This window comes from Alligator mississippiensis, chromosome 7, assembly GCF_030867095.1.
Source record: "Alligator mississippiensis isolate rAllMis1 chromosome 7, rAllMis1, whole genome shotgun sequence".
Taxonomy (NCBI): Eukaryota; Metazoa; Chordata; order Crocodylia; family Alligatoridae; genus Alligator; species Alligator mississippiensis.
In genome coordinates this window covers 72,151,782-72,177,772 of record NC_081830.1, presented here as the reverse complement: position 1 = coordinate 72,177,772, position 25,991 = coordinate 72,151,782, and the positions used below count along the sequence as shown (strand labels likewise).

The 25,991-nt window shown below is 40.3% G+C and overlaps 1 protein-coding gene across 2 annotated transcripts in view; it reads left to right on the top strand.

Moving 5' to 3' along the window:
- Positions 1-25,771, top strand: part of BCHE (butyrylcholinesterase) — a 49,792-nt gene extending 24,021 nt beyond the window's left edge. The window contains exons 3-5 of one of the 2 annotated variants that reach the window (XR_002091603.2): positions 12,489-12,655; positions 23,219-23,402; positions 24,832-25,771. Coding sequence is in view for 1 of the 2 variants with exons in the window: in XM_006274547.4 (XP_006274609.1) it covers positions 12,489-12,655; positions 23,219-23,343 (292 nt within the window). In the remaining variant the exon portion in view is untranslated. Of the gene's footprint in view, positions 1-12,488; positions 12,656-23,218 lie in introns of both variants that reach the window. The other variant, XM_006274547.4, reaches the window with a different exon arrangement.
- The last annotated feature ends 220 nt before the right edge of the window (positions 25,772-25,991 follow it).

The following is a 25,991-nucleotide window of genomic DNA, read 5'->3' as shown; positions in this document are numbered from 1 at the left end:
TTTGTTCTTTCTGTATTTGTTAGCAGCTTAGTATAAAAATAACAGTGTTGAAAAATAGGTCTTGAAAGCTAAAATTGGTATAACATAAAGGGGTCTAGGTTGTAAAAAGCAATTCTCAGAAGCACTCCCTCATTTTAATGTTAAAAGATTAAGATATGTATTGTGCTCTCCTTGATGCCAATACATACATTTCATAAATATGAAGAGAGATTATCCATACATGAAGTGGAAACCAGATGCCTGGAGAGGTTATTATATCAATGTATCAATAATACCAAATTATATCTACATATGAAGAAAATTGTGTGCTATAAAAATATCTAAATTTCTGCACAAAATCAGTGAGTCCTACTGCTGATTGAAGTGACTTTGGATGAGTCCTTAAAGGACATGTGACACCATTATCATGTATAGATGACAAAATGTCACTTTTTGTGGTTTAATGGCATCACTGTGCACGTGCAGGAGTTTTGGGGGTTTGCAGTGAGTTTGTATCATTGCAAACTAAACTATATCCTGGTATAGTTTAGTCTGCAACAATACCTTGTAACTATTAGTCAGCATGCTCTCCAGCCGTAGGAGAGGTGGGCAGGCACCACATAACAAAAAGGATCAGGCTCCTCCAGACACCTGCTGAAGGCAGAAGCAGTGAGGGGCCTGATCCTTTTTTTTATTTTTTCAGCAGAGTCTGCCTACCTCTCCCGCAGCTGGGGGCCGAGCTGTCAGCAGTCTGAGCAGCCCCTGAACTTCAGGGGGCCCCGGTCTTTCTCTCCATGGTGGTGGCACCCCCCAGGGCCACCTAGGTGGACTGCTAGGAGGCCAGGCACTGCCCTAGCTTGTGGTCAGGGAAGAGTTGGATCAGGCCGGGTGCTGCCTCTGAGCTGGGACAGCACCCGCGCCACTATCAGCCTACCCAGGCAGCCCTGGGGGGCACTGCTACCATGAAGGGAAGGACTGCCCTTCTCCTGCCCACTCCCCCCACCCCCCAGCTCAGAGACTGCTCAGCCAGGCAGTAGCAAGGTCCTTGGCCAAAAAAACTAAAAAAGGATCAGGCCCCTCACTATAACAGTAATGGGAAACCCCCTAAAGTGAAATGGGTTTCAATTAAAAACCCATGATTTCAATTTAGGGGGCATAGAATGCAACCCCGCTCATGTGTCCAAGCACCTTAAGGTACCATGTGGGTTGACAAGGCTAAAACCAGGCACCAAATGCTGTAGTCTATGGTATGTTATAGCTGTGTCATTAGGCTCCCAAATGCATTGGCGATGCGTAGGGGGTGCACAGTGATGCACGTGTACCCCCTGAGAGCACCGGTGCACACCCTGTCAGGCCGTCAGGCTGTTTAGGCAGCAGGCAGTGGGGCAGGCAGGAGCGCCAGTGCCCACACTCCGAGCGCTGGCCGGGGAGCGGGGCTGCCAGCAAAAGGAGCTGCACCAATACTTCCAGAAGTGGCTGTGGGACATCTGGAAGTGGCATGGCCACTTTTTTGTGAGTGAGATCAGCTGCAGGGGATGCCCCCCCACCCCGGTCAGCGTGCTCGGCTGCTGGGGGACCTCTCGCCAGCCGCTGACTAGTGTCAAGGGGGGGCACATGTCTCCCCTGACTCAAGAGGCCATGTCCACACGAAAGCCAGTCACCCATGCCCACACGAAAGCCCCTCAGCACAGCTAAAGTGTACCAAAAAGAGAAAAATTTACTTGTAGGGTTTGTTTGTTTTTTTAAGAGCAATAGACAAACTTCAAAATATTTGCAGTTGTTCCATCCTATTCTGTTTTCTCTAGTCTGCCATGCCAATATTATCTCCCTTCATACCTCCACTTCTCTTTCCTTTTCTTATACAATGGGAAGACTTCCTTGTCCCTCTCATGGAAAAGGCTACAGTCCAGGCTGTTTTAATTGGTTAGTAGTCTTTTTGAAGTATTTGACATTGGATACCAGACTGTGGGGGATTGGTCAGATCTGTTAGGGCATGTTTTTTAAGAGCTAAGGCCATGTGTAGACGAAACAAGGGGCCTGTGTTCATGACACTTCAAAGAGGGTTAAATGTTTTTGCACCACTTTAATGGTGTTGGTGTTTGCATGAGTTGGCAGCGTATTGTGCAGTAATTACATCCACTGTAGTAAATTCGGCAGTGTAATACTCTGAAATGACTTGGGGTGCAGCAAACTAAAGCTCCTCTGAGGAGTTTTAGTTTGCTGTCCTACAGCTGTGGAGAGAAGCACCGGGCTCCGTGCAGCTCAGGGGCTCTACAGGAAGCCCATGCAGGCAGCCTGGCAGCAGCCCAGGAAAGCAGGCTCTTCCCAAGAAAAGTAGTGAGCCTGATCTTTTTTTTTTCCCCTGGAACCTGCCTGGCTTCCTGAACTGAATGGGGGCCTGATGCTTCCCTCTGCAACTGCCGTGCCCCCCAGGACCACCTGAGCCAGGTGCCTGCAGGCAGGTGCCACCTGGGTGGGGGCCGCTGCTGCCACAGAGGGAAGCACCAGCCCCCCGCTCCCTGCCACAGCCCAGGGACCGCTCCACCTGCCGGCAGCTTGTCCTGCCCTCCTTGCCACCGGAGAGGCAGGTAAGTTCGGGTGTGTGCACAACACGGGAGATTAAAGGGACCTAAATTGAAACAGTGTTTTTAAAAACCCACCGCTTCAATTTAGGGCTCCTGTTCCATCTACATATGTCCAAAGATGACATAACACTTTAACTTCTCATTCCATCCAGTACACTACTGGTTTTATATCCAAACGTTGAAAAGAGCCCTTCAGGGCCTTGATATATGAAAGAAGTTAACAAATAAGGATGAAGCCATTCACACGAAAGGGTTGGGACAGTGAATCCAGGGCTCTAGTGCCATTATTTGCAGGTAGGCATAGTCATATCTTCACATCAAGAATGCTTGATGTACACAGCTGTGTACACCCGATGTACACAGGTGCTTGCACTTTATAAGCCTGTTGTAGGGAAGGGAAGAATAAGACCAGAAAACAATCATCAGAATGTTATGTTTTTCTTGCCAACAATGTCAATTTTAATACTGTATGCCACAATAATTTATGGCTTCAGATATCTTTATGCATCGCTGTTGTCGCCAAAGAAGAATATGGAAGAAATATCTTGAGCTTTATCTAGCAAGTGAAGGTGTTAGAAAACCTAGCTGGACAAAATTATTCTCCAGTTTCGGGGAGTTAAATAATAAGCTAGCTGGATGGTATAGGATTCTTCATAGATCAGCAGATAAAATAATGTTGGCTTTTAGTATTACTCTCTCACTTCCATAGCAACCTCCTTAGGATAGGACACAAGGGAGCGCTTCTTCAGGACTCGATGATAAAGTCTTGGAAAGCAGGGGTGGATTGGGCACAACAGGAAACAAAATAAATATCTAGTGAATATGGGGAATAATTGATTCTTCAGACCTTGTTCAAATTGAGTAGTGCTCGCTCGCATGTATTATTCTATTCACTGCATTGGAAATATGCAGTAAAGTAGAACTCAGTGTAAAGGTTACAAAATTGGGACCTAAGAAAGTGAGAGCATTTTGAATGATTTTATATAAATTCACTTGAAGAACAATTTGTAGCTAATACATATTTATTGCAGAATTTAAAATATTGTTTAATCCCATGCAGAAGGATGGCTATTCCAATAAGTTAACTAAATAAATGTCTTTAAAGATTATCTGGGTTGTTATTATTTATACCAGCTTTTATGGATGTACTATAGGAACATGGAGTCAGATTCTGGATGATTGCCAGCAGTTTATTCAAGTCTGTAAGGGAGCAAAAAGAGAAGGATTTACTTAATGATTCTTTTCCAGTGACAAGAGAGTATTTTGATGGATAATGACACCTCCCCCATTTATTTATTTTCATTTATTTTATTTATTGTTCTGAATGGTACTGATCACACATTTTGGAGAATAGACTAGATCATGGGTGGCCAACCTGTGGCATGAGTGCCATAAGTAGCAAAGGCTGTGGAATGGAACAAATAAGGAACGGAGGATGGAGCACAGTAACAAATAGGGCAGGGAGCACAAAGCAGAGCGGGGGGAAGGAAGCAACAAGAAGAATAGCAGATCAGGCAGAGGAAGAAGACTGGAGTGGCATTTGGGGAGGGCACGGAGCTTAATTTGTGGCATGCCTGCCCAAAAGGTTGGCCCCCACTGGACTAGATGGTAAAATACTTCTATTATCCTGTCTGTGAATTCAGTCTTATACAACTAGAAACCCTGAAGAGAATAATTTTGAGTAAAGTATTAGTCATGGCAATGCATTTGCACAGGGAGTGCATCAGATCATTTGCTCAGATGGTAAATAATGTGTTGATGTTGGGGAATATTCTGAAGAAGCATCTGAATTAAAGAAAAATCTGGCAAGTAAGCCCATTGTACTGATTCATGTCTCAGAAGCCTCAATTAGCAGTAATAGTGATATCAAGTATAATCGATGCATTTGTGATTTGAAAGCATGTCAACCTCTCATTTACCCATCAAGGGGTATTATCTCATTTAGCCTTTATTATTTCAACCTTTGGAATACCAGGACAGAGAACATGCTGGCTCTGTCCTCTTGTCTTTTCTTTTGGAATTAGTTATGAGAGCGAGTTCTGAAAAGATCATTTTCTCATGAAATAATTTTATATGGTATAAAGAATTTACCCATGGAGGCCATCAAATAATTTTATTAGAAGATGAATGATTAGTTGATTTGGGAATATATTCTGGATAACTGTCTGAATTTAAAAAATCTGGAGAGTAAACTCATTATACTGAACCACACATAGATGGCCCCAGTTGGTAGTAATACTGGCATCAGACACAATCTACGTATTCATGCCATGAAAGCCTTTCAGTATTTACAGACTCCTTTCTTTGAGTGAGAAGTTTATATGATAATTTGAGCTTCTGGGGATATTTTTCCGTTTATTTTCCCAAGTATCTCAAGGTATTTATCTAATCTTTCTATGCTGACTTTTCTAAGCAGGGTTCCCAGAATTGCATATTTTTCTTTTGACACTGAAGGGGATGACTTCTCAAACTAGGGCCCTGAAGTCATTGACCTTATGGCAGTCTTCATTGCCTCCTTAATAACAAGTAGATTAAATTGATAGCTAGGTTTAGAAAAAAATGAGCCAGGTCAACTGGTTTCTGAGTTTAGGGATATTTAACCAAAGCATATGGTAAATCTGCTATTCCTTCAGACAGACCTGAGCTGCTAAGTATCATTTTAACTCCCAATCTCATCTTCCAACTCCAGAAAAAGTCTGGAGTTGTTGCTCTGAATGCAAAAGGAAAAAGTTTATTGTCAATCGTTTGTAGTCCCTCTGGGAATTACACCACAGCCCAGAATTGTTATTAGCTTTGCAGTTGTTATGTTGTGACTAGAAAATGAAAATAGGTATAAATATCATGCATCATGGCCTTTCGAAATTATGTGAGACATCTGGATACATTTGCCTGACTAATACAACAAACACTTCCTGCCACTCTCTGCAATGATCTAGTGCCTAACACTGCTAGCTATGTTTTGAAGGACTGGAACAGCATAAACATGCCTGGTGTGCCTCTTGAGCTCTCCAGCTAATTAAGAGTGCCCTTCTGTCCAAATGGAAGAGGGAAAGAACAACAAAATTATCTCTCCCAGACCATAAAAAGCACTATTCATCCTTGCCGCTCAAAAGCTGAGTCAAGGTCTTAAGGATATTTTATTTAGCTAGTTTGTTACCTTCATATGGTTAAGAAAGATGATTTTGTGACTTAATTATTAACCTAGAACAAAACAGAAATGTTGGTAGGATCCTGAGCTCTTTCTCCTCAGTTCATTCTTCAAACTGCAGTGTCATTTGCACTGAGTACTTTCTTACTGCATTTAAATCAGTGGTACATAAAGTTAGTTACAGCTAGGCATAACTTGGGGGATGTCTATAATCTGGTTTCTTGATAGAAGTTGTCCTTGCTAGCTTTAATCTAACTAAGACAAATACTAATAGAGGGGATGACACTGCAGGATGCCACCTGAGTGCATAACTCTAGTCCCAGGTATGCTCACATATAACAGCCCATGCTGAGGTCCATATCCAAAACATCCCATTATTATTTTTACCATTGCTAGCTAGATTAAACTGCAGAGACTACATCTCTTTATGGTGCAATTATGCCTCTAGTTCCTCATTTCTAAGGAACCATATTCTGTTGCCTTTATTCAAATCAAATAGGTCGTAGTTCCTATACTATCTGTATGTGGCCCTATGTAATTTTCTCTTACATAACTGAAAGGGTATGTATGAGCTGTCATCCCCTTGCCCTCCTACATGGATCTCAAATCTGAATGCTGTGCAGAGTGAAGTCCCTCTTTCCTGAAAGAAAGTGGGTCAGAACAGAGGAGTCTCTTTTGAGATAAGAAATGCAGTAATTTACTCCACTCCTATGGCAAGCTTAGAACAGAAATTGCATCTGGAACCCTCGAATACTTAAATCAGTGATGGAGGCATAAGGCAATGTGACTATGCTGTTATCTGTATTTAATCTAGTTAGTTTAAAACTAATTTGGCTATATTTACACAAGGAATGTCATGCTTTTGCATTGCAGTATAGACTTACTTGCAATTGCTTCCCAGAACTGTCCCTTAGATAGAGCATTTTGTAATGTTCCCTCATTCATTGGTGAATTTATTGCAGCTTTTGCCTCCTTCCACAACTCTCACAGACTTTGTAAAGTAACTGGTAGAAATGTTAAACAGGTAGACTGTTAAATTAATCTCATAGCCATTCTTGCTATCTGTTGTCATGGGTCTACGGTACCATTCATCGAAGGAACATTCCCTTAAATTAGCAAGCCACACAATAATAACTCTGGGGTAATAGTGACTTGCATACAGTATTGTATGTTAAAGAATAAAAGAAATTATTCTACTGTGTTATTAGAGTATTTACTAGCATTATCACTACCATTATTGTTATGTCTCCTTTGAAGCATATTGTGCATTGAAAAACCAACCACCCAATTTAACTGAATAATGATTGTAATGCTGACTGAGTGAAGGAAGACAGGTCAGGTCTAGGATTAGAAATTTGCTTTGGTATGAACCTCATAAAACTAGATACTGATAGAATCCTCCTGTATTTCACATATAGAGAAGTTTCTCTTTATTATACTTCTAAACACCAACACAGATCAGACTACCAAAAAACTAAAGCAGCCATATAGTTGTTTGTATAAGTGATGGAAATCTATGTTATGTGCTACTAGTAGCGCTCAAAGCATTTAGTAGAAGTACCAGAAAAGTACAGGATGACTAAGCACTTTGAACTGGAATGATCCATTTAAGTTGTAAAATGTATCATGGAACACTCTACCTTCTGGAGCATTTCAGAATGAAGTACAGCACATTTATGTTGAAGAGTGCTTAAAGGGCAGAGCAGAAAGCCACTTAAAGCTCTTTCACTGAAATAAAATGCACTATTTTACAGGGCTTGGAGAATTCATATCCTGAATGCTTGTTAAAAAAAACCCCAAAGTTGTTGCAAAATGATCAGTCCTATTCATCAGTGTTTACATTAGCTGGATGTAATGTTGTGTACATATGATCAATAAATCATCCATTAAAACAATGCTAAGGAGATATTAATAACATTGAATGGATGTTGTGTTCTCACATTATGTTGATCACATTATTAAAAACAAAACAAAACATGTAGCAAACATTTTTTATTCTGATTAACAACGCTGCCTATGTGCCAGGATGCCAACATCCCATACCTAACTTCAATTTAGGATACTAAAGAATCACTAAACAAGAGCATAGAATATAAAGAAGTTAATAAAGAACCCTTTTAAAACTGTAATTTCTGAATTATTTTCCTCTTAGAGCAAAATCTATCATGTTTTATTATGAATGAACCCTTACTAGCAAATGCTGCTGTCAGTTATGGATACATGATGCCCAAAGGTCAGATTCTGATCCCAGTTATACTAATTCCACACCAGTTCCGCTATCCTAAATATATGATATTACTTCAATTAAAGAGATTAAAATGGGTCCCGTAAACGTCAATGGAGGCTTTTATGCACACGCACACATAATGTTTAAAGACAGCAGATATATTAAATATGGGAATTTGACTAATAGCAGTCTAGTTCAGATGTGTTGTTTGAATCCACAGTGGATTGTGGATACACCATGTTGATGAGATTTTGGTACTATCTTTGTCTGTAACTGATCCTACTAAATTGGCTGAAACATGTGAATTACTTGGCTCCTGTTCTGTAATTCAAGATGGCGAGCAAATTTAAGAAGCAACTCCCCATTCACCACATAATGTTGACTAGGTCAGGAAACAAGTTTGGCTGCCTTAAAAGTTTAGCATCATGAAATAAATGAGAATCCACTAATGACTGGCTGATGTGCTACCATCAGAAGCTGGGGAAACTTTTGACTTAAGGGTATTTTCTTGGAGAAGAAATATATTTCAAGGCAAAAGTTTGAAATGTCTTGCTTAATTCTACTTTCACCAATATTCAGTGATTAGATACTGTGAACATTAGGAAGGTATAAGAGGTGTGCAATTATAAACACCTCCCCCCCCCAACAATAACAACAAAAAAACCCTCTTGTTTACTCCACCTAACATTAAATTGGAGGCTTCCCAAAACATGTGGGCCGAAATAGGAGTAGATAGCAGATGCCTAGTGGTTGATAAAGGCTTGTTATGAAGATAAGTAGAAGCTCCTCTGTAGAATACTAGGTGCATATCTGAGCACAGGAGTAATTTCCCTTTGCCTATTCTCATTAGTGCTTAAGCAACCATAGAGTTTCCCTGGGAAGAGGCAGATATGTAGTATCAGGAATTGGAGGCGATTGAGGAATGGACACTTAAAAGAGATAGCAGAGTGAAGATTTCAAGGTTAGACTAACACTGAAGCTGAGATCAGGTTCCTCTGGGAAACAACGAGCACTTCCATAGCAGTGGTTTCCCGTCAGTTATGTAGGATAGCATATGCCCACCAGAGACTATGTTAAGAATGTGCGTGCAGTGTTACCAGTGTTATGATTTCATGGACAAAAAATCATGACATTTTCATAATACACCTAATTTGTATACCAATAGCATAGACTATTGAGGCCATTATTCTACAAAACCATGGAATTCTACAGATTACTCTGGGAGTTGCAGTTTTTAATTTAGTTACAAAATTTAAAAGAAAGAATGAAAAAAAGGTGTAATAAATGTCACAATATTATACATATAAGGTCGTAATTCTATGGTCTCTTTGTATAGCAACACCTAGTAGTTGTTTCTTTAGCTGTGGGAATTTTCAGTGACACAGAGGGAGTTACTATAAATTTCCTTTTTAAGAAATAGGTGTTTCACCAATGTACAAAGTGTGTTATAATCAGCAGGTTCTTGTATAGCAATATACTATATTAATCTGATCATGTTTTCAATCTTTTTTTGGTAAAGTATACCTGCATCCATAGTCATAAAGCTCCTTACTACCTGTAAATTATAATGTGGAATGTCATGATTTATTTCATAGGATAAAGGTTGTTAAATGAATAGTGACAGCACTATTAGCGTTCTGATCTTGAACTGAAATACCAGTCAGCTTTGTTTAAGTCACCATTCACTTGAGTCACGAATAAATGTGCAGTTAAAAGGGTGCCATAAGTTAATCAGAGTAGAATTAGTAAAGAAGTGAGCAATTTAGGAACATAGGAATTGCTATGCCAGATCAGATCTTTTTCTCTAACATGCTCTCCCCAAGCAGCTAGTGCCTGGAGCTTTAGAGTGACATTAGAGAAGGGTCCTCAACTAGATAAATTCAGAATATTTAGAATGCTCCTGGTATTTTAGTAATAATTGAACTGCTAAGCATGATTATTAGTTCTTGCCTCTAGTGCTGGCACCTTCTACCCCTTCCAGAAATTAACACCCATTTCATAGATTCATAGATTCATAGATGTTAGGGTCGGAAGGGACCTCAATAGATCATCGAGTCTGACCCCCTGCATAGGCAGGAAAGAGTGCTGGGTTTCGATGACCCCAGCTAGATGCCTATCTAACCTCCTCTTGAAGACCCCCAGGGTAAGGGAGAGCACCACCTCCCTTGGGAGCCCATTCCAGACCTTGGCCACTCTAACTGTGAAGAAGTTCTTCCTAATGTCCAGTCTAAATCTGCTCTCTGCTACCTTATGGCCTTGGGGGTCTTCAAGAGGAGGTTAGATAGGCATCTAGCTGGGGTCATCTAGACCCAGCATTCTTTCCTGCCTATGCAGCGGGTTGGACTTGATGATCTATTGAGGTCCCTTCCGACTCTAGTATCTATGAATCTATGGCCATTATTTCTTGTAACTCCCAGGGGCGCCTTGGTGAGTAAATCCTCACCAATTCCCTTCTGTGCCCCCATGATGAACTTATAGGCAGCCACAAGGTTGCCTCTCAACCTTCTCTTGAAGAGGCTGAAGAGGTCCAGGTGCCCTAGTCTCTCCTCGTAGGGCTTGGCCTGCAAGCCCTTAACCATACGAGTGGCCCTTCTCTGGACCCTCTCCAGGTTATCCACATCCCTCTTGAAGTGTGGCACCCAAAACTGCATTGGAATTCCATAGCCATTACAGTCTTTCCTCTGGTTTGTAAGAGGCAATCTTTAAGGCTTGAATCCATCTTATTTACTTTCCATTTTGCATATCTCCATCTGTACAGCTCCTTAGAAAGTTCCCTTGATTGACTTTCCCCTCATATCATAGAGGAAATATTTTGGTGCACAAGAACAAGGCAGAAAGCCCAGAATCATCTTCTGGCCATTCCTTACTTAGGCTGAAAGGTAGCCTAGGCTCTGAGGCAGCAGATCAAGCAAGGAGATGACATGTTCTATTATGTTAGCACTGAAGTGGGATCATAAGGCACTTTTATACATGCTCCAATGCTTTCTGATTAGAAAGCATTGGAAATTGATTCTAATCGGAAGGCTCCAGCGTGGGGCAGCGTCTCATGTATTCAAAATCCCCACATTTCAAAATGGCACTTTAACTAAAGCTCATCAAATAAGCCTCATTTCACTTTGTCGTCAAACATATAGTGAAATGTAGGACACTGAATACACGAGATGCTGTAGGTATTTAATTAGCATGACTCCCGAGAACCACTCTGATTAAAATGCAACCCCCCTCCCAGCCTGGAGCACATGTGTAGGTGCTCATAATTGCCCTCTTAGCTTTCTCTGTGATACCCTAGCTTTTAATTTTTAATAGTCACATATCATCCAGACTTCATGGGATTCTATTTTATAGATAGAATAAGACTTTATGCAATGTGAAGTGGTCTGGAGTTGTATCTTGTCTCAGTGGCATAACAAGCAGAGTTGCCATGTGTGGTAAACCCTATAGGAGAGTGGGGGAAGGCATGGGGAAAGGGGTGGGGGGGAGGAAGTGCGGGGAGGGGATGCAGTTCTGACAGCCGGGAGTAGGGAACATGTGGGTTGTGGGAGACGTGGCATCCCAGGGCAGGCGGGGGGCCTTCACAGGGATGGCGGTCCAGCACCCCTCCTAACTTGGCGCCCAGGGCAGGTGTCCCTTTTGCCCACCCCTGGTTACACTACTGCCTTGTCTGCTTCCTGAACTAGATTCATTTTTTTTCTCTATTCGTGCCTGTAAAAGCAATGCCCCTGAAAGAGAAAAAAATGGATAAAACATGTCTGTCACTAAGCAGATGTTCTCTACCTTAAACTCAGCTCATCATTTAGGTTCTATCAAAATATAATTATTTATCATTGCTAATACTAATTATGGTTGTGATCCTGTAGGCTGCTCAACTCATCCTATTAGATGCAAATTACCCCTTTAATTCTTATTGATTTTTGGAACTGAGAGGTGAAATTTTTCATGCTTTGTAGCATACCACAAATGTTCAGCACAGTTGCAGTTACGGGTGTTTTTTTTCCTAGCAGGAAAAGTAACTTCTACATTAGTCATCTACTGAGAGATGAGCCTTTTTTGACATTTACTTCATGTGTACCTCATTTCAACCTGAATAATTTAATCCAATGCATGTGACTATTAGAAGCAGATATTTGTATCGATATTAAAAGGTAGTAATTCAGTGTCCTGAATGTATAGCTCTGAAGCCACTCATAACAGCTTACATTGTTTATCAGACCTTCTGAATTCAAGTCATGCAAATTCTTTAGGCTGTTTTTATTAACTTTTCTTTTGATTCAAAGGGGAAAAAAAGCAAAGGGGGGAAGAGGGAAATTCGAATATATGTTGATTTAGTTTCATTAATCAAACTCTGACAATGTAAAAAAAATAAAGTTTTACTGGTTGTTTTTAGGGTTTCTTTTCCCCCCTCTATCACGTATAAAAGGAAACATAAGTAATGTCTAACTCCCATACTAATGTTTGAAATAAAATAACTTTTCAATAGAATAATTTTGCTTTCTTGATGTGCACAGGTAATTTCCTGTGAGAAATGAAATGTTTCTCTTTCATCATTTAGAACTCCAAATGGGACTCTGATTAATGGAACAAAATGGCCAATCTTCACTATCTCCGAACAAAAATACTTAACTTTAAATACTGAACCTTCAAAGATACATACAAAGTTACGTGCTCAGCAGTGTCGATTCTGGAATATATTTTTTCCCAAAGTCCTGGAGATGACAGGTAATACTGTTTTTGTAAATATTTATTTGTAGAGTAAATGGTTTAGTATAGGCTCACATTCCTGATGTTAGCATTATATTAAAATTTTAGATTCAAAACTTATCTTTGTAAAAATATTTCAAGAGGATCAGATCCTGAGGTCTTAAGACAGACAAAGGCTTATTCATGTGAAAATGACTTTTCTTGAGAACATGTAGCAGTATGCTATGCAAATCTCTCCATGCTAGATCAAGAGAGAACTGATAAGCAAGCACTTTTGCTCAAATTGTAGAGGAGAAGGCTTTTAGGGTAGAGTCCAAATTCAGTCCCCAGTGACATGAAGGCCACTGCAAACATGGGACATGAACATGTCATGTAACATGACATGAAGGCCACTGCAAAAATGGGAGCTTGTCTGGTATTAAAAGTGCCAAAGGCCACAGATGCTTGGCATGAGCTCGTTGTGTCCAATGCATGTTATGTACCCCCCTTCGTGCCTAATCCACAGAGGATATGACGCTGCTACAGCTGCCAGCTGGGTAATTTGTTTGAAACTCTAGAGATTTGCACTTTATTTATGAAGTTTCAGCGCCGAGTCCCTAGTGACAACCAAATGGCATAAAGAATGAGTAAAAAATAAAAACAAAAGAGAGAAGAGACCTCAAGGTTTGACCCATGGAAAATCTCTCAGGGTTACAATTTGTTGTCTGTATAGTGCTCTTTCAGGTTTTGTCTAAATCACTGCTCATAACTTTTTATAATTGCTGGATACTTGTTTCTGGGTTCAGCAATGGTGGCCCAGAATTTTGTACATTTATCTGAAACTTGGCTGAAACTCTGAAGCCATTTAATCTGCACCATCGGACTCCATTTCTCTCAAGAACAGATTTTCTTCTGAGTGTTTTGGTAGCATTTGCTTCCTTATGGAGCTCACAGTATAGAATAAGGTTATGTGTTTCTGGAGAGTTCTTTATAATAGGATTTCTATACTTCTAACCTTGGCCAAAGTGTGGAAGGAAAAAAAGTATGTGGATATGAAAACGGTTTTGAAAGATAGTGATCTATCTTTTTCTGAGATAGTTTATTGATTCCTATTTTGTGTCCATAGATTTGCTGTGGTCCTACTCCCACTAAAAGTCAATCCATTTTTTCCCTAAGTACTCCAACGGGAGCCAAATCAAGCTAAAATATTTATAGTCTCTCAAGATCGCAATCACAGTTTACTAAGATTGAGACTACAGAATCTCAAATGTTAAGGCTGGACCTTGAGACAGCTATTCCAACACTAGCTATTACAATACTTTTACCTGTTTACTTTTATAAAGATTACAATGCCTTTTTTTTTAACTATTCTTACGCAAAAATAATTTCACAAAGTTTGACATATTTATCTAATTTTGCCTTGGACCTGTCTCTGAGAACTTGTACACCTCATACTCATTGATTTTTACAGAGTCTTCCTATAGTTTGAATTTATTGTACCTGATATTGTGTCTCTCTAGAAAAGGGCGCTGGATAGTTTCCATTCCCATTAAAGGTTATGGGCTTGAGGGTGACGGGCACACTAAAAATCCATAAATCTGGGCTCTTCCAATTTAATCTACTATATACTTCTGAGTATCTTATAACACACTCATTGCTTTTTTATCTGAGTGCATCATTCCCATTGGCTTCAATGATAACAGATTGAGTTCACTAGCATTTTGTAGATGTTCAGTAGCTGAAAGGAACACATCCCATTTTATTAAGTGAAAAAAATGCATTGTCTGTTGTTTGGGTGACACTTCACTGTTTCTTTTATCATGACACACTGTTATTTGTAAGCTGTGTGGGAGATTATACAAAATAGTGATTTTTTTGTGAATTTGGGTCAGTTTTAGGAAAGAAGTGAATATTTCATATGAACATGTAGTGTGTTTAAATGTGATTTTTGATCATCAGGCAGTACTCAGAAAATTATAATTGTATACTCCATCTGTCTGGGTGATGATATTGACATATAAAAATACTCTTTGTAACCAAATGTTCTGTGATATAATGTATATCAATAGACACATTTCTTTAGCATATTGTGGTGGGCCAAAAGAATTACTTTACATGTTTCTGAAATGTGAAACACAGTGAAGTGTCACTCTTGATCTGCCAAAAGACACAAAAGCACATCACTTGATTTTACTTTAAAATATTGTCATCAGTGATTTGATATGTGTATTAAAATTATTTTCCAAAATAATTCTTTAACATATTCATGACAAAAGTAAAGACCTCTATCTGGACCCTAGCCTAGGAAGTAGATGAACTGTTTTTAGTAAGTGGCAGTGCTTTGGTATATAACTCTGAGTCATTCCTCTTCTAGGTATGACAAAAAAACCTCCATTAGTTTCCACTTATACATTTCCTGTAATTTACTTTCATTGTAAAACAAAACAAGGAGTTTAATGCAATGATTTGCATTGCTTTAGCTCTTCATGAGTCCAAAGACACTCAAAGCTGTTTATACACCTTTTAGGGCAGATCTAGACACTTCAGTCATAGCATAGCTTTTCTTGCACGATGAAAACATCGAGATGTCCTCCCATACCTCCCCCCATGCATGCAAGGAGCAGGGGACACTCTTCCCAGCAGGAAAAAGCCCAAGGTGTCCTAAGCAGCAGCAAGCACAGAAGTGGGGGGAGATTGCCCCTCCCTCTAGTCTTGCTGCTACCTGGGAGACCCCCACACTCTGCTCCTGCTCCCTGAGCAGAATGAGGCCATGGGCTCCATTCTGGCCAAGCAGCATGTCTCATGTTCCCTGTTCACCTGGGGGAAGTGGGGCAGGGATTTCATCCCCTTCCCTGTGCTTGCTGCTGCCTGGGATAATCCCCAGGCTGTGCTCAGGCTGGGCAGGAGTGTCCCTGCTCACCTGCTGTGCGCTCTCATGGCAGGTGGGGGAGGCCATTTATCCTGTGTGTGTTGTGCTGCTGGGTAGAGGAAATAACCTGGGGCTCAGTTCTGTAATGGGGCATGGGTTTCCTTCTGTTCTTTTCCAGAAAACTTTGCACTGGAAAAGACCCTGGGATGCTGAAGGGTCAGCAGATTGCCATCACAGGTTGTATTCCTTGCTACATGTGCAAATTAAACTTGGATCAAAACCAGCTATAAAGTTAGTGCACATTTTCAAGCTCTAACTTTATAGCTGGCTGGACCTATTTATAGATTGATTGGTAAATAGCACATGTAGCATGTCTCAGGTAGTTGTGCAATTAAAGAGTTCATTGTGTAATACCTGTAATGTGTAGTGGAGGCCTGAGACAGAGGCATCCACACATTTTTTGATACACTATTAAAATACTGCCCCTTTTAGGGTAAACGATGATAACTGCCTTACCAACACACTCATACTGCATAGCAATTCACAGCAGAAGTGAAGAAAAATATTATCTATCTTTATTTTTATGTCCAGTTGAAAAGTAAGGAAGAAGGGAAGTTAATCACAACTCTTTATCCTGGGTGGAATCTGAGCAGTACATTGGATCCGACAGGTTTTGCTGAAATTGCAGTTGGATTTTTAATTATCCCAGGTAGTCAGAACTTCAGCTTTACTGGTGGAGGTGCCATCTTTCAGATAAGCTGTAGTTTCCTCTACTATTCAGCATTGAGCCACCTTCTAAGCCATCTGCCCATTTCCTACGCTGGCCCATTTATTCCTTTGAGGTCCCACAGCCACATAATGACCAATCCCAAATTTGCCCAGCATGTCAGCACAGCCAGATCTACTATACAGTAGGTAAGACTGGCAGTTGCCTAAGGCAGTAAAATATGAGAGACAGCAAAATGTTTAGTAACTGTAGGCTGCAAGGGTGGATGTATTCCAGTTTCCTAGGGTAACAAAATGCCTACAGCCAGCAAAGTTTATATCATACCTACAAATTTAGAAAACTAAGAGGAGAAAAACAAATCTTGCTCACCCAGACTGCAGAAGCAGATACAAATGAAATGCTGCTCTCTGAACATATCTAGAGTTTTTAGCATTTGTACAGTTTGACAGAATATCCTGCTGGCTTTTCTTTAGAGGTTAGGACCCTAACCACGATATGTCATTTTTTTGTTCTGGCAAAATAATTAGTCTAATGAATTGTATCTGTACTCTCAGACAGACTGGGCTCTTGCTACATAGGTTTGATGTCCTGGAAAGAGCTTAAGGGATCTAGCAAATGACTAAAAATACCCACAACTTGCACTGCTGGTAAAAAGGCTGAAGGTATTCAAAAGCAGAAGGATGACATTTTCAAAAAGTTATCAGATTTGGAACAACAAGTGAGGAACAGAAATCAGCAGAATAAAAAATTCTTCTAAAGGAGCAAGTAACTTTGTAGTACCCTTTAGTTCAAACATATGTTAGATACCAAAATATTGTGTGTCAAAATAAGACTTCCCTTCCTTCCAAGAGTCCAACATTCCTTATGCATTCAGGGCCCTAACTAACTGTGCATTTCCCCTTGAGCTTACTATAGGCTGCACAACTCAATTTGTGTTACCATTATTTGTTCTTTTTGAAGTATATATTATACTTCAATTTAAATTGATTTTCTATCACTACATATCATGTATGAAGAAGCAAAGAAAGAGAAAGCTTCAGGAATAGTTATATCAGTCTATGTAATGAAGGTTTGAGAGCCTTAGAAATATCTTGGAGAGCGGAGAATGAAAAGAGAAATTAAAGTTAAATATTAATATCCAATATGTACCTAGAAGTATCCAAGATCATTACACATTATTATTCTCAATGACGTAGAAATCCTATGTTGACAAATAGTTGTATGCAGACCACTGAAAATGCAGGTAGTTGGAAAGGATAGCATCTGAATTTAGTTACCAAATCAGATAATGCCCTTATTACAGTGTCTTAAATCAAGCTCCATCAATGCCAATGGAACTGCTTACAGGGTGTATCTACATATGCAATTAGTAAGCACATTTTGTGCTGGAGTCAGCAGCTCCTGGACACAGCATATACACATGTCCAGGACCACTGCAGTTAGAGTTGGGGTGGAGCAGCCTGTAAGTTCTTCCACACTTTAGCACCCTTGTGCCCTAGCCAACCCCAGTCACCATCTACTTGTGCGTTAAGGGGGTGTAAATTATTCCGTCGTTAGACAGTACTTGTTCCAAACAGTACTATCCTATGGCGGAGTTAATTAATGTACTGCACCCTACTACAGGCGCACGTGTAGATGGTGACACTTTATTGTGGAACTAATTAGTCAACTCTGCAGTAAAGTGCATATGTAGATGCGCCCACACAGCATCAGTGCATTGTTACATGTTACACTTAGCACATGCTATATTTAGATCATTGAAAGCATTAATATGACTTAGGAAGTTTTCTGAGCAGTATCATGTTAATGCTTATGATGATCTAAATAAAGACCGTAGTCCTGCACTGGAGTCTTGAATGGACTTGGTATGGTCCCAGGCCTGAGACTTAAAAACAGCTGATTTTCAGTCTCAGCTCGGAGATCACACCAAAGCCAGTTCAAGGCTCCAGGGCAGTGAGGAGGCTGAGAGCAACACCAACGCCCAGCTCCTGCATATAATGGGAACCAGGTTTAAGCTCTGGTGTGGGGGGTGACCGTGACATGAGCCAGTCCCATCCCCAGCACTGCTTCAGAGCCTTAAATTGGCAAGGCCTTAACGCAGTGTGGGGTGAAGGTGGAAGCCTTACAAAGCTGTCAGGCATCCAGCCTCCTAATCACACGAGAGCCTTGAGCTGGCAAGGTTCCAGCATGGGAGTGAAAGAGGAAGCCCAACAAACAGCTGGTTTTGGGGCTGTTTAGCAGACTCCCACCTGCCTAACCACATTGGAGCCTTGCTGGTTTAAAACTCCGGTGTTATAAGGAATCTGGGGGCCCAACAAACACCTTTGTCAGGTTCTCCTCACCACCACCACTACACTGGAGTGCTCTGATTTTCTTACCTTTATGGAGCAGTTTGATGTTGGTTCACCATGTGTTAGGTAATACTGTATGCAGATACTCTGGAAAAGGTCTAACTTTACTACACTGTGATGACACTTAACACATGCTTTACTGCTTGAATGCTCTGACACTAGTGCGTAAATGCAGTTAGCATGTGCCAAGAGTAACATGTAACAATACCATAATGCAGCAGGCATGGCCCTCTCTGTAATTTTTCTTTCTAGCTTCATTTCCTGCAATCCACCTAGTAATGGAAGTGAAACCCACTACGATATTGCGCAGATACCTAGAAACTGGATGAAAGGACTCTGAGAGGAGACCTTAACACGTAGGTTATAGTTCTGTACCAAGAACTGCTGTTTTAAATCTTTTTTCCCCGACACTTCGCAGTGCAGGATCAGGCTATCATCTTTATTACTTGTTATAGTTATGATTCAGGAAGATACTTTGAGGTACAGTACCTAAGAACAGCTAAGCAAGTTGGAATGTTACTCTCATCTAATGTTTCCTTAGAAATTATACAGGATTGTAACATATTGTGGCTTTTATCCAGGTCCTATATGCCCATACTAGAAAAACACATTCACAGTGGGCATCCTCTTGGAAAATTTAACAAAAGAGCAAATGAGGACACATAGACAAGTTTTTCTCCGGTGTAATGTCACTAAAATTAGAATTGTTTGACATTGCCGAGGCAACGTGGGAAGGGGTGTGCTGCCAACTGCCTGTGCTGATACTGTTCTCTGGATATGCAGAACACTTCATTTTCTTGTTTTGTCAAACTGGTCCCTTTCCTGAACACTAAGAGAGGTATCCACAACTGACTTAAATCAAAGACCTCCATGAACTTTATTGGGCTCTGGCTTGGCTCAAGTATTATTTATTTATTATTGAAATTATTTATTGCCATATTATACATGTCTTATTAGATAATAAACTATATCATCTTACTGTATTTGCAAATAGGAGATGATTGAGCCATATAGACTGCATATATACTATTGCATATATAGGAATATATTAACTATTGTATTGACTCACCATTTTTAGCATTGTAGGGGATTGTAGTAATCCAGGGCTCCAATTGTAATTATTGGTCAAGTTGAATTCTCTAATTGTTGTTGCCTTCTAGCTGTCAGCTCATCTAAGTCACAGGTGGTTGCTTCAAAGAGATTGATGATATGGGTGATAATGAGATGCACTGACTTGTGACTTCAATTTGGAATTTATCACTGAAAAGAAAGCAAATAAATGGGAATCCAAGTTCTTTTTCCAGTATTTACCTTTCCCCTTTCTCTTTTGGATTCATAAGGGTAGCTGGTTTAAATTTCTCATTGCCCATTTTCTATAGCTTTCTTTTGCTTCTTTTTATGTTTGTATGCTAGCACTCACATGTCTCACACTGTATCATCTAGATCAATGAAGTCTCATTTGATATGTGTGGATAGGGGCTCAATTCAAGTTTCTAAAGTATTTGACCAGGAATATGTTCCAAATATTAAGACTTCAGTAACATTCTAACCTGAATTATTCAGGAAGAAATGAAACAGTTGTTTCAATCAATAAGTGAGTTGCACTGCATGTATAAATGAGACTGCCTATCCACAATCAAATCTGTGAAAAGCAGTAAGATCTAGGTGCTTTTTGCTTGTTTGTTTTAATAGTACTAGTAACGTCCAGATGCTAAATTACCTATCCATTTGACATGGGTGCAAATATGTAGGCTTAGTCTGAGGGACTCATTTCTTGTTTAAATTAAGAAATATGCAAAGAGAAGTACATATGATCAGAAAAATAACTGTAAAACAAACCCCTTAATATTGTGTCCATTCATTCCCTATGAGTCTTGTGAATCATATCTGCATAATTTAGTGGTTTTAAATGTTGCCAACATTTGCAAAAGCACAAGCTTTGTCCTTTTTGGTAATGATAAAACAGGCTAAGAGAAAATAAGGAAGTCATCTGAACTTCTCTCCACACAAACATGTGACCAAGTCTTACCTTTTACGGAGCTTAGGGAAAGGGCAAGGAAAGAGGAGAAAGTTTGTTTGCATTTTTTTTTTTAATTCTATGCTTATCTTTGCTTTTTTTGGTTTTGCTCTGAACTAGAGACAGAAATACTGAATTAACCCAAGCTAAGCAGCCTGGAAGTATTTTTGATCTCACTGAAATCAAGAAGTAATGAAAATCTCACTTAGATGTCTCTTCTCATTAAATTGTCCAACTGATTTCCAGACCCAACAGATTTGAAAAATAGATTTGAACTGAACTGCAGATAAATATCCACATTTTTGGATGCTTCTCCAAATGAAATTTTGGAACCAGTTAACCCTGTTTCCAGAATCACTCTTTCTATAGGGGTGTGTAACACAGACGAATACATTTTGCTTTCACATAACTAGATTCATTCGCAATGCTCACAGTTATATCACAGAATAACCTCTATGTGGCCATGGTCCCCACACATTTCTGGAGGCTTTGTGAATATGGAAAACCCAGAAAGGATGTTTTTGATTTCAAATAAATATAATGAATTTAAGGTTATAAGTCTGGGTCCTTAGAACTCGGATCCCTTACTAGAGTTCAGGGAATCCTGATCCTTTAAAATATATTGTAACACGTTGGGGTCCTAGGCATGGCCGTGACACCCCCTGCAGGCTGTGTTTAAATTGTTGCTGTGTTCCTCCCTACACTTTAACACTGCATGAAGTGAACCTGTATGCCTATACAGCCTGCAGAACACTTAGGGATTGTTCAAGATGAAACCCACAGTAAAATGGTCTCTTTTCAGCCACTATCTCTATTGTGATTCCCAATAGAACCAAACCAAGCTCATAGGTTTGCCTGTGCCCAAATGTTCCTTCGGGCTGGTGAAGTTAAGGTACACCAATGTGCCTACCAAACAGTGCACAAGGAAGTGCTGTTGTTAACATCATATCCAGCCCCTTTGACTCCCCAACCTGAATGACCAGGGCCATGGCTGAAATCTAGTGCTATTTAAATATGTGGGAGTATTACAGCTGGCTTGATGTGTAATTTCACCCTATACTTTAATAAGTGTTCATATAGCAGCAACACGGCAATTCACTGCTCCCATTGCAACTTCTAGGCTGTAGTGCAAAATATAGATTGGATAATTATATTTTGAAAAAATAAAGGTTGTTTTTAAAGTATGAGATTAAAAATACTATGCTTGTGTGTGTATATATATATATATATATATATATATATATATATATATATAAATGAGTATATATTTAAAACTATTGTAAAAGCATCAAATCCATCTTGATAAATATTTTATCGCTGAGATAGTTTGAAGGACAATTATTTGGCATTAAGCATTTCCTGTTCCCAAAATAAAATGTTACTATACCACAGAATTACTAATAGTTTAGGAGGAGTTCAAAGCAGAAAGGGAAGATTATTGTGCAATGTCTTCAGAAAAAATGACACTGGGTACATCTACACAAGACTCTTTGCTCAAGATTAGATCAAATTACTGCACAGTAAGCATCACCATCTATATGTGCAGACGCTTACTATGCAGTAATTTGCTGTCATCATGATTAGTTACTGTATCATACAGCTTGTGAGTACTTAATGTATCATATGGCATGTGTAGATGGCCAACTGGGAGCAAACTTGATCCCGGTCAGCTGAACAGCACGGGGCAGGAGATTGCTCCCTGCCCTGGGATCTGCCTAGGGCCCAGGCACCAAAGCCCAGGGAGGGACAATGTCCCCATGCCCCGGCAGCAGGAAGCTCGCAGCCCCCACTCCCCAATCTCGATTAGAGAGCAGGGGCTGAGGAGACTGTTCCCAGCTGCAGTTCCATGATTGCAATCATGGAGCTGGGTGGGGAACAGGCTTGGGAGCTTGCTCACTATCAGCTCCATGACTGGGAGCTGGGCAGGCAACAGACTAGAGAACAACCTGGAAAGCCTGTTCACTGCCCTGCTCCATGACTGCAGAGTGGGGGCTGGGAACCATCTCACTTAGCAGCAAGTCCCAGCCCCTTGTCGCAATCAGGCAATCGAGGTATGGGGCTTGGAAAGTTCTTCAGGGGAGGGGCAGGTCCCAGCCCCTTGCCCTGATCCACCAGTGGGCAGTTAGTCACGAATCCCTGGCTGGGCAGGGATTTGCTCTCCCCCTGGCAGATTGAGGCTGAGGGCTGGGACCTGCCCCTCCCTTGCAGTTCTTCCCAAGTCCCCTGACCCCAAATGGGGAGCTAGGGCCAGGAGCTGTCTGCTGCTGGGTCAGGGGGATATTGTCCTTATCTGGGCTCTGGTGGTGGAGCTCACCATGTCAAGCATCCAACCCCCCGGGGGCAGGAAGCAATCTGTGTTCTGGCCCTGCACTGCTGGGCACATCTGTCTCTTGGCCCCATGCTCCCTGCCAGCCCCTGGGCTACACCCAGCAGCAGATCTGTTCTCTCACCCCTGCACCTGTAGGTACCTGCCCCACGTGGGTTTACTCTAGAGTAAATACAGTAAATTACTCTAGAGTAAACCCACCTTGCAGCATTTGCTTGTGTGGACACACCCACTGATAATCAAACTTACTTTTCAATTAATGTATGAAGAGATTCCAATGTAGATTAAAACAGCCCATTTTGTATTTTACAGGAAATATTGATGAAGCAGAACAAGAGTGGAAAGCAGGATTCCATCGCTGGAACAATTACATGATGGACTGGAAAAATCAATTTAATGATTACACTAGCAAGAAAGAAAGCTGTGGAAGTCTCTAATTAATAGGTTTACCCTTTCCAGAATGTCCATATTACCCTTGATCAAGTCAAACTTACAGGTAGCTATCTAACATGTCTTGCAATAAAGTTTGTTGTACAGATTAAACAAAATGTCATGGATATAATATTGATTCCCCAGATCATTCATTTATATTTTAACTCATATCTCAATAAACAGTATAAGGCATTCCTACCCTTTGAAGCTTCGGAGTGCGTTAAACAGGACTATAGAGATTAACGCCTGAAGATTAATGATGTACATATTATCATAAACACTAGCTGCTTAAAGTCTCACTTGAAAGAAACAATGTAATCTGTTACAGAAAGATGGCATTTGTTTAGAAATATCAGTATTTTAGTATTGCCATGCAAAGCACAATTGGTTTAGACCTTAACTGCAATGCTACAGCATTTAAAATCTTGCTCCACGTACAATTTAGTTAACATAAACGTAAAGGAAAAATAACTTCACTGAACACAATGAATGTTATTTGCTTGTCAAATCAAAAGGGACTTAGGAAAGTTAATGCCTAAAGCATTGCTCTTGCAAGGCCCAGTCCCAGAAAATCAGCACACAGCTCAAGTAGACATACCTAGTATTCCCAAAGGGCTAAGAAATAATGCCTTTCTCTCCCCTGCATTACAGAGCATCCATGCAAACCAGTCAGTGTAGCCTCTTTGCTGCCTGTCACCTCATTCTCATGAGGTAAAAGATCCTGAAAGTAATAGGTTCAAAACTGGTGCCACTCCATGTATGGATCTGCTCCCCGATGCTTCCAACGTTACCCTGTGCAAGACCCCCTGATGCAGCGAGGTTCTGAATAGGGTAGACACATACCCACTGGGCATGCCTCCTCAATAATCCTGTCCTGGCCAGCATAGCGGAAAGAGCCCAGATTCATTATGTGAGGAACCCTCTGCAACCTGAAAGACTTGACTCAACAAAATGCCAGCGTGTTGGATATCAGACATATAGCCCTAGTTTTCTTGATTAGGTAGAAAGATTACAGTCACTGAAACAGACTCTATCCTCCAGTGTTTGGTCAGTTTTATAATGCCGAGCACATGAAGAGTTTACCAAGAAATGTTGTAGACTCTCCGTCACTGAAAGTTTTAAAGTGCAGGTTAGATAAACACTTGCGTACAGGGATAACCCTGCCCTGTGGCCCCTTCCAGCCCTATCTTTCTATGGCAATATGATTATTCAGTAATAATCAATGATGCCATTAGGAGCTAAATCTCCTCACTACTCACAAAATTGGGCTGTTTTAGTCTGTAATAAAGGGCCCACATTGTCTCAAATAAAAATCTTCCCCTTTTCTGTAAACTTTAACTTAATATTTTTGCAGTGTCAAAAGAAAAGTTTGGGTTGCTGTTTCTTACTTCTGCAGTTCCTGATGTTTGGCTGGAAGGAAAGTACTTTAAGAAGTTTTCTTCTAGTTGATCCAGTTGGAAGGAATTAGCACCAGCATTCTCCTGTGTTCACAGGTTTGGGAGAAATTCCATGTCCAACTTGGTAGACTGAAGAGATTGGAAAGGATGAACAGGCAGATTTCTGATAGTCACTTGGCAACATGAAACCTCTGGACAAAAGGACTGATGATTTTCTTTGCAGTAAGCACTTTAATTGCTAAAAGATTTCATCCTTCCAGTTATAGCTGAGGGAATGTAATTGTTTCCTATATACCCTGCTGGAAGTCAATTCCAGAATTATCACAATTTTTATGAAGATTAGCTTCCTAGAATACAACCAACAGCCAGTCAACCATTTGGGGAGGTTGAGTTATTGTCTGGGGTGTCCCTAAACTCGACATATTGAATGTCCTTATCAGAAACCATGCACTTATTCAAGTTAATATTTTATTGATGATATTAATAGCATGGGAAATTTTGACAATCTACAGAGTGCCATTTATTTAACATGTGTTCTCTGCATACGACTGACAGATTGCTAATCAGACCTTTAGGGATCTTGATATAAGGCCGAGCCGTTGTGCATCGGCCAGCTGATTTGCTTAGTTTAGTGGATTATTTTTTCTATTCACTTAATAGGTGTAATTTCAAAAGTGCTTAGTGTTAACCAACTCTGCCAACGGTGAACTTTAGTGGGAGCAGTGCATCTCTAAGCACTTTTGAATATTGCTCTCTCATTTTGTTTTTATCCTTCTTGCCATTTCAGTTTATTTTTGAGACAAACAAGAAACACCAAAAAGCAGGGATAGCTAAATATACAGGTAACTTTTCATTTTTAGGCAGTTTAAGAGAGATTTGTTTTCCTCTGTGTTTCTTAAATCAGGATTGGTAAGGCATATGTAAGGAATGATTCTCTTTCTACAGTTTGTAGTTAATCACTGTAATAGGCAACCTGAAAGTATGGTTGTGGGCAGGGAGAGGGAAGAAAAACAGAATAAAATAAAATATAAACTCACTCATTTGAAGTGTTGGCTTTTTTGGATTGAAAATATTGTGGGACTCTCTTTTCTCACACAGAAAAAGGATTTCTCTGAGTACCACAACGGCATCATTGACATGCTGTGCTGATTTCATTTGGTCATATGCCCCTATGCAATGCTTATGCAAATACAATAAAATCTGTCTTACATGACTAATGATGGGAACAGAAAAATAATGAGTCACTCATTGTTGCT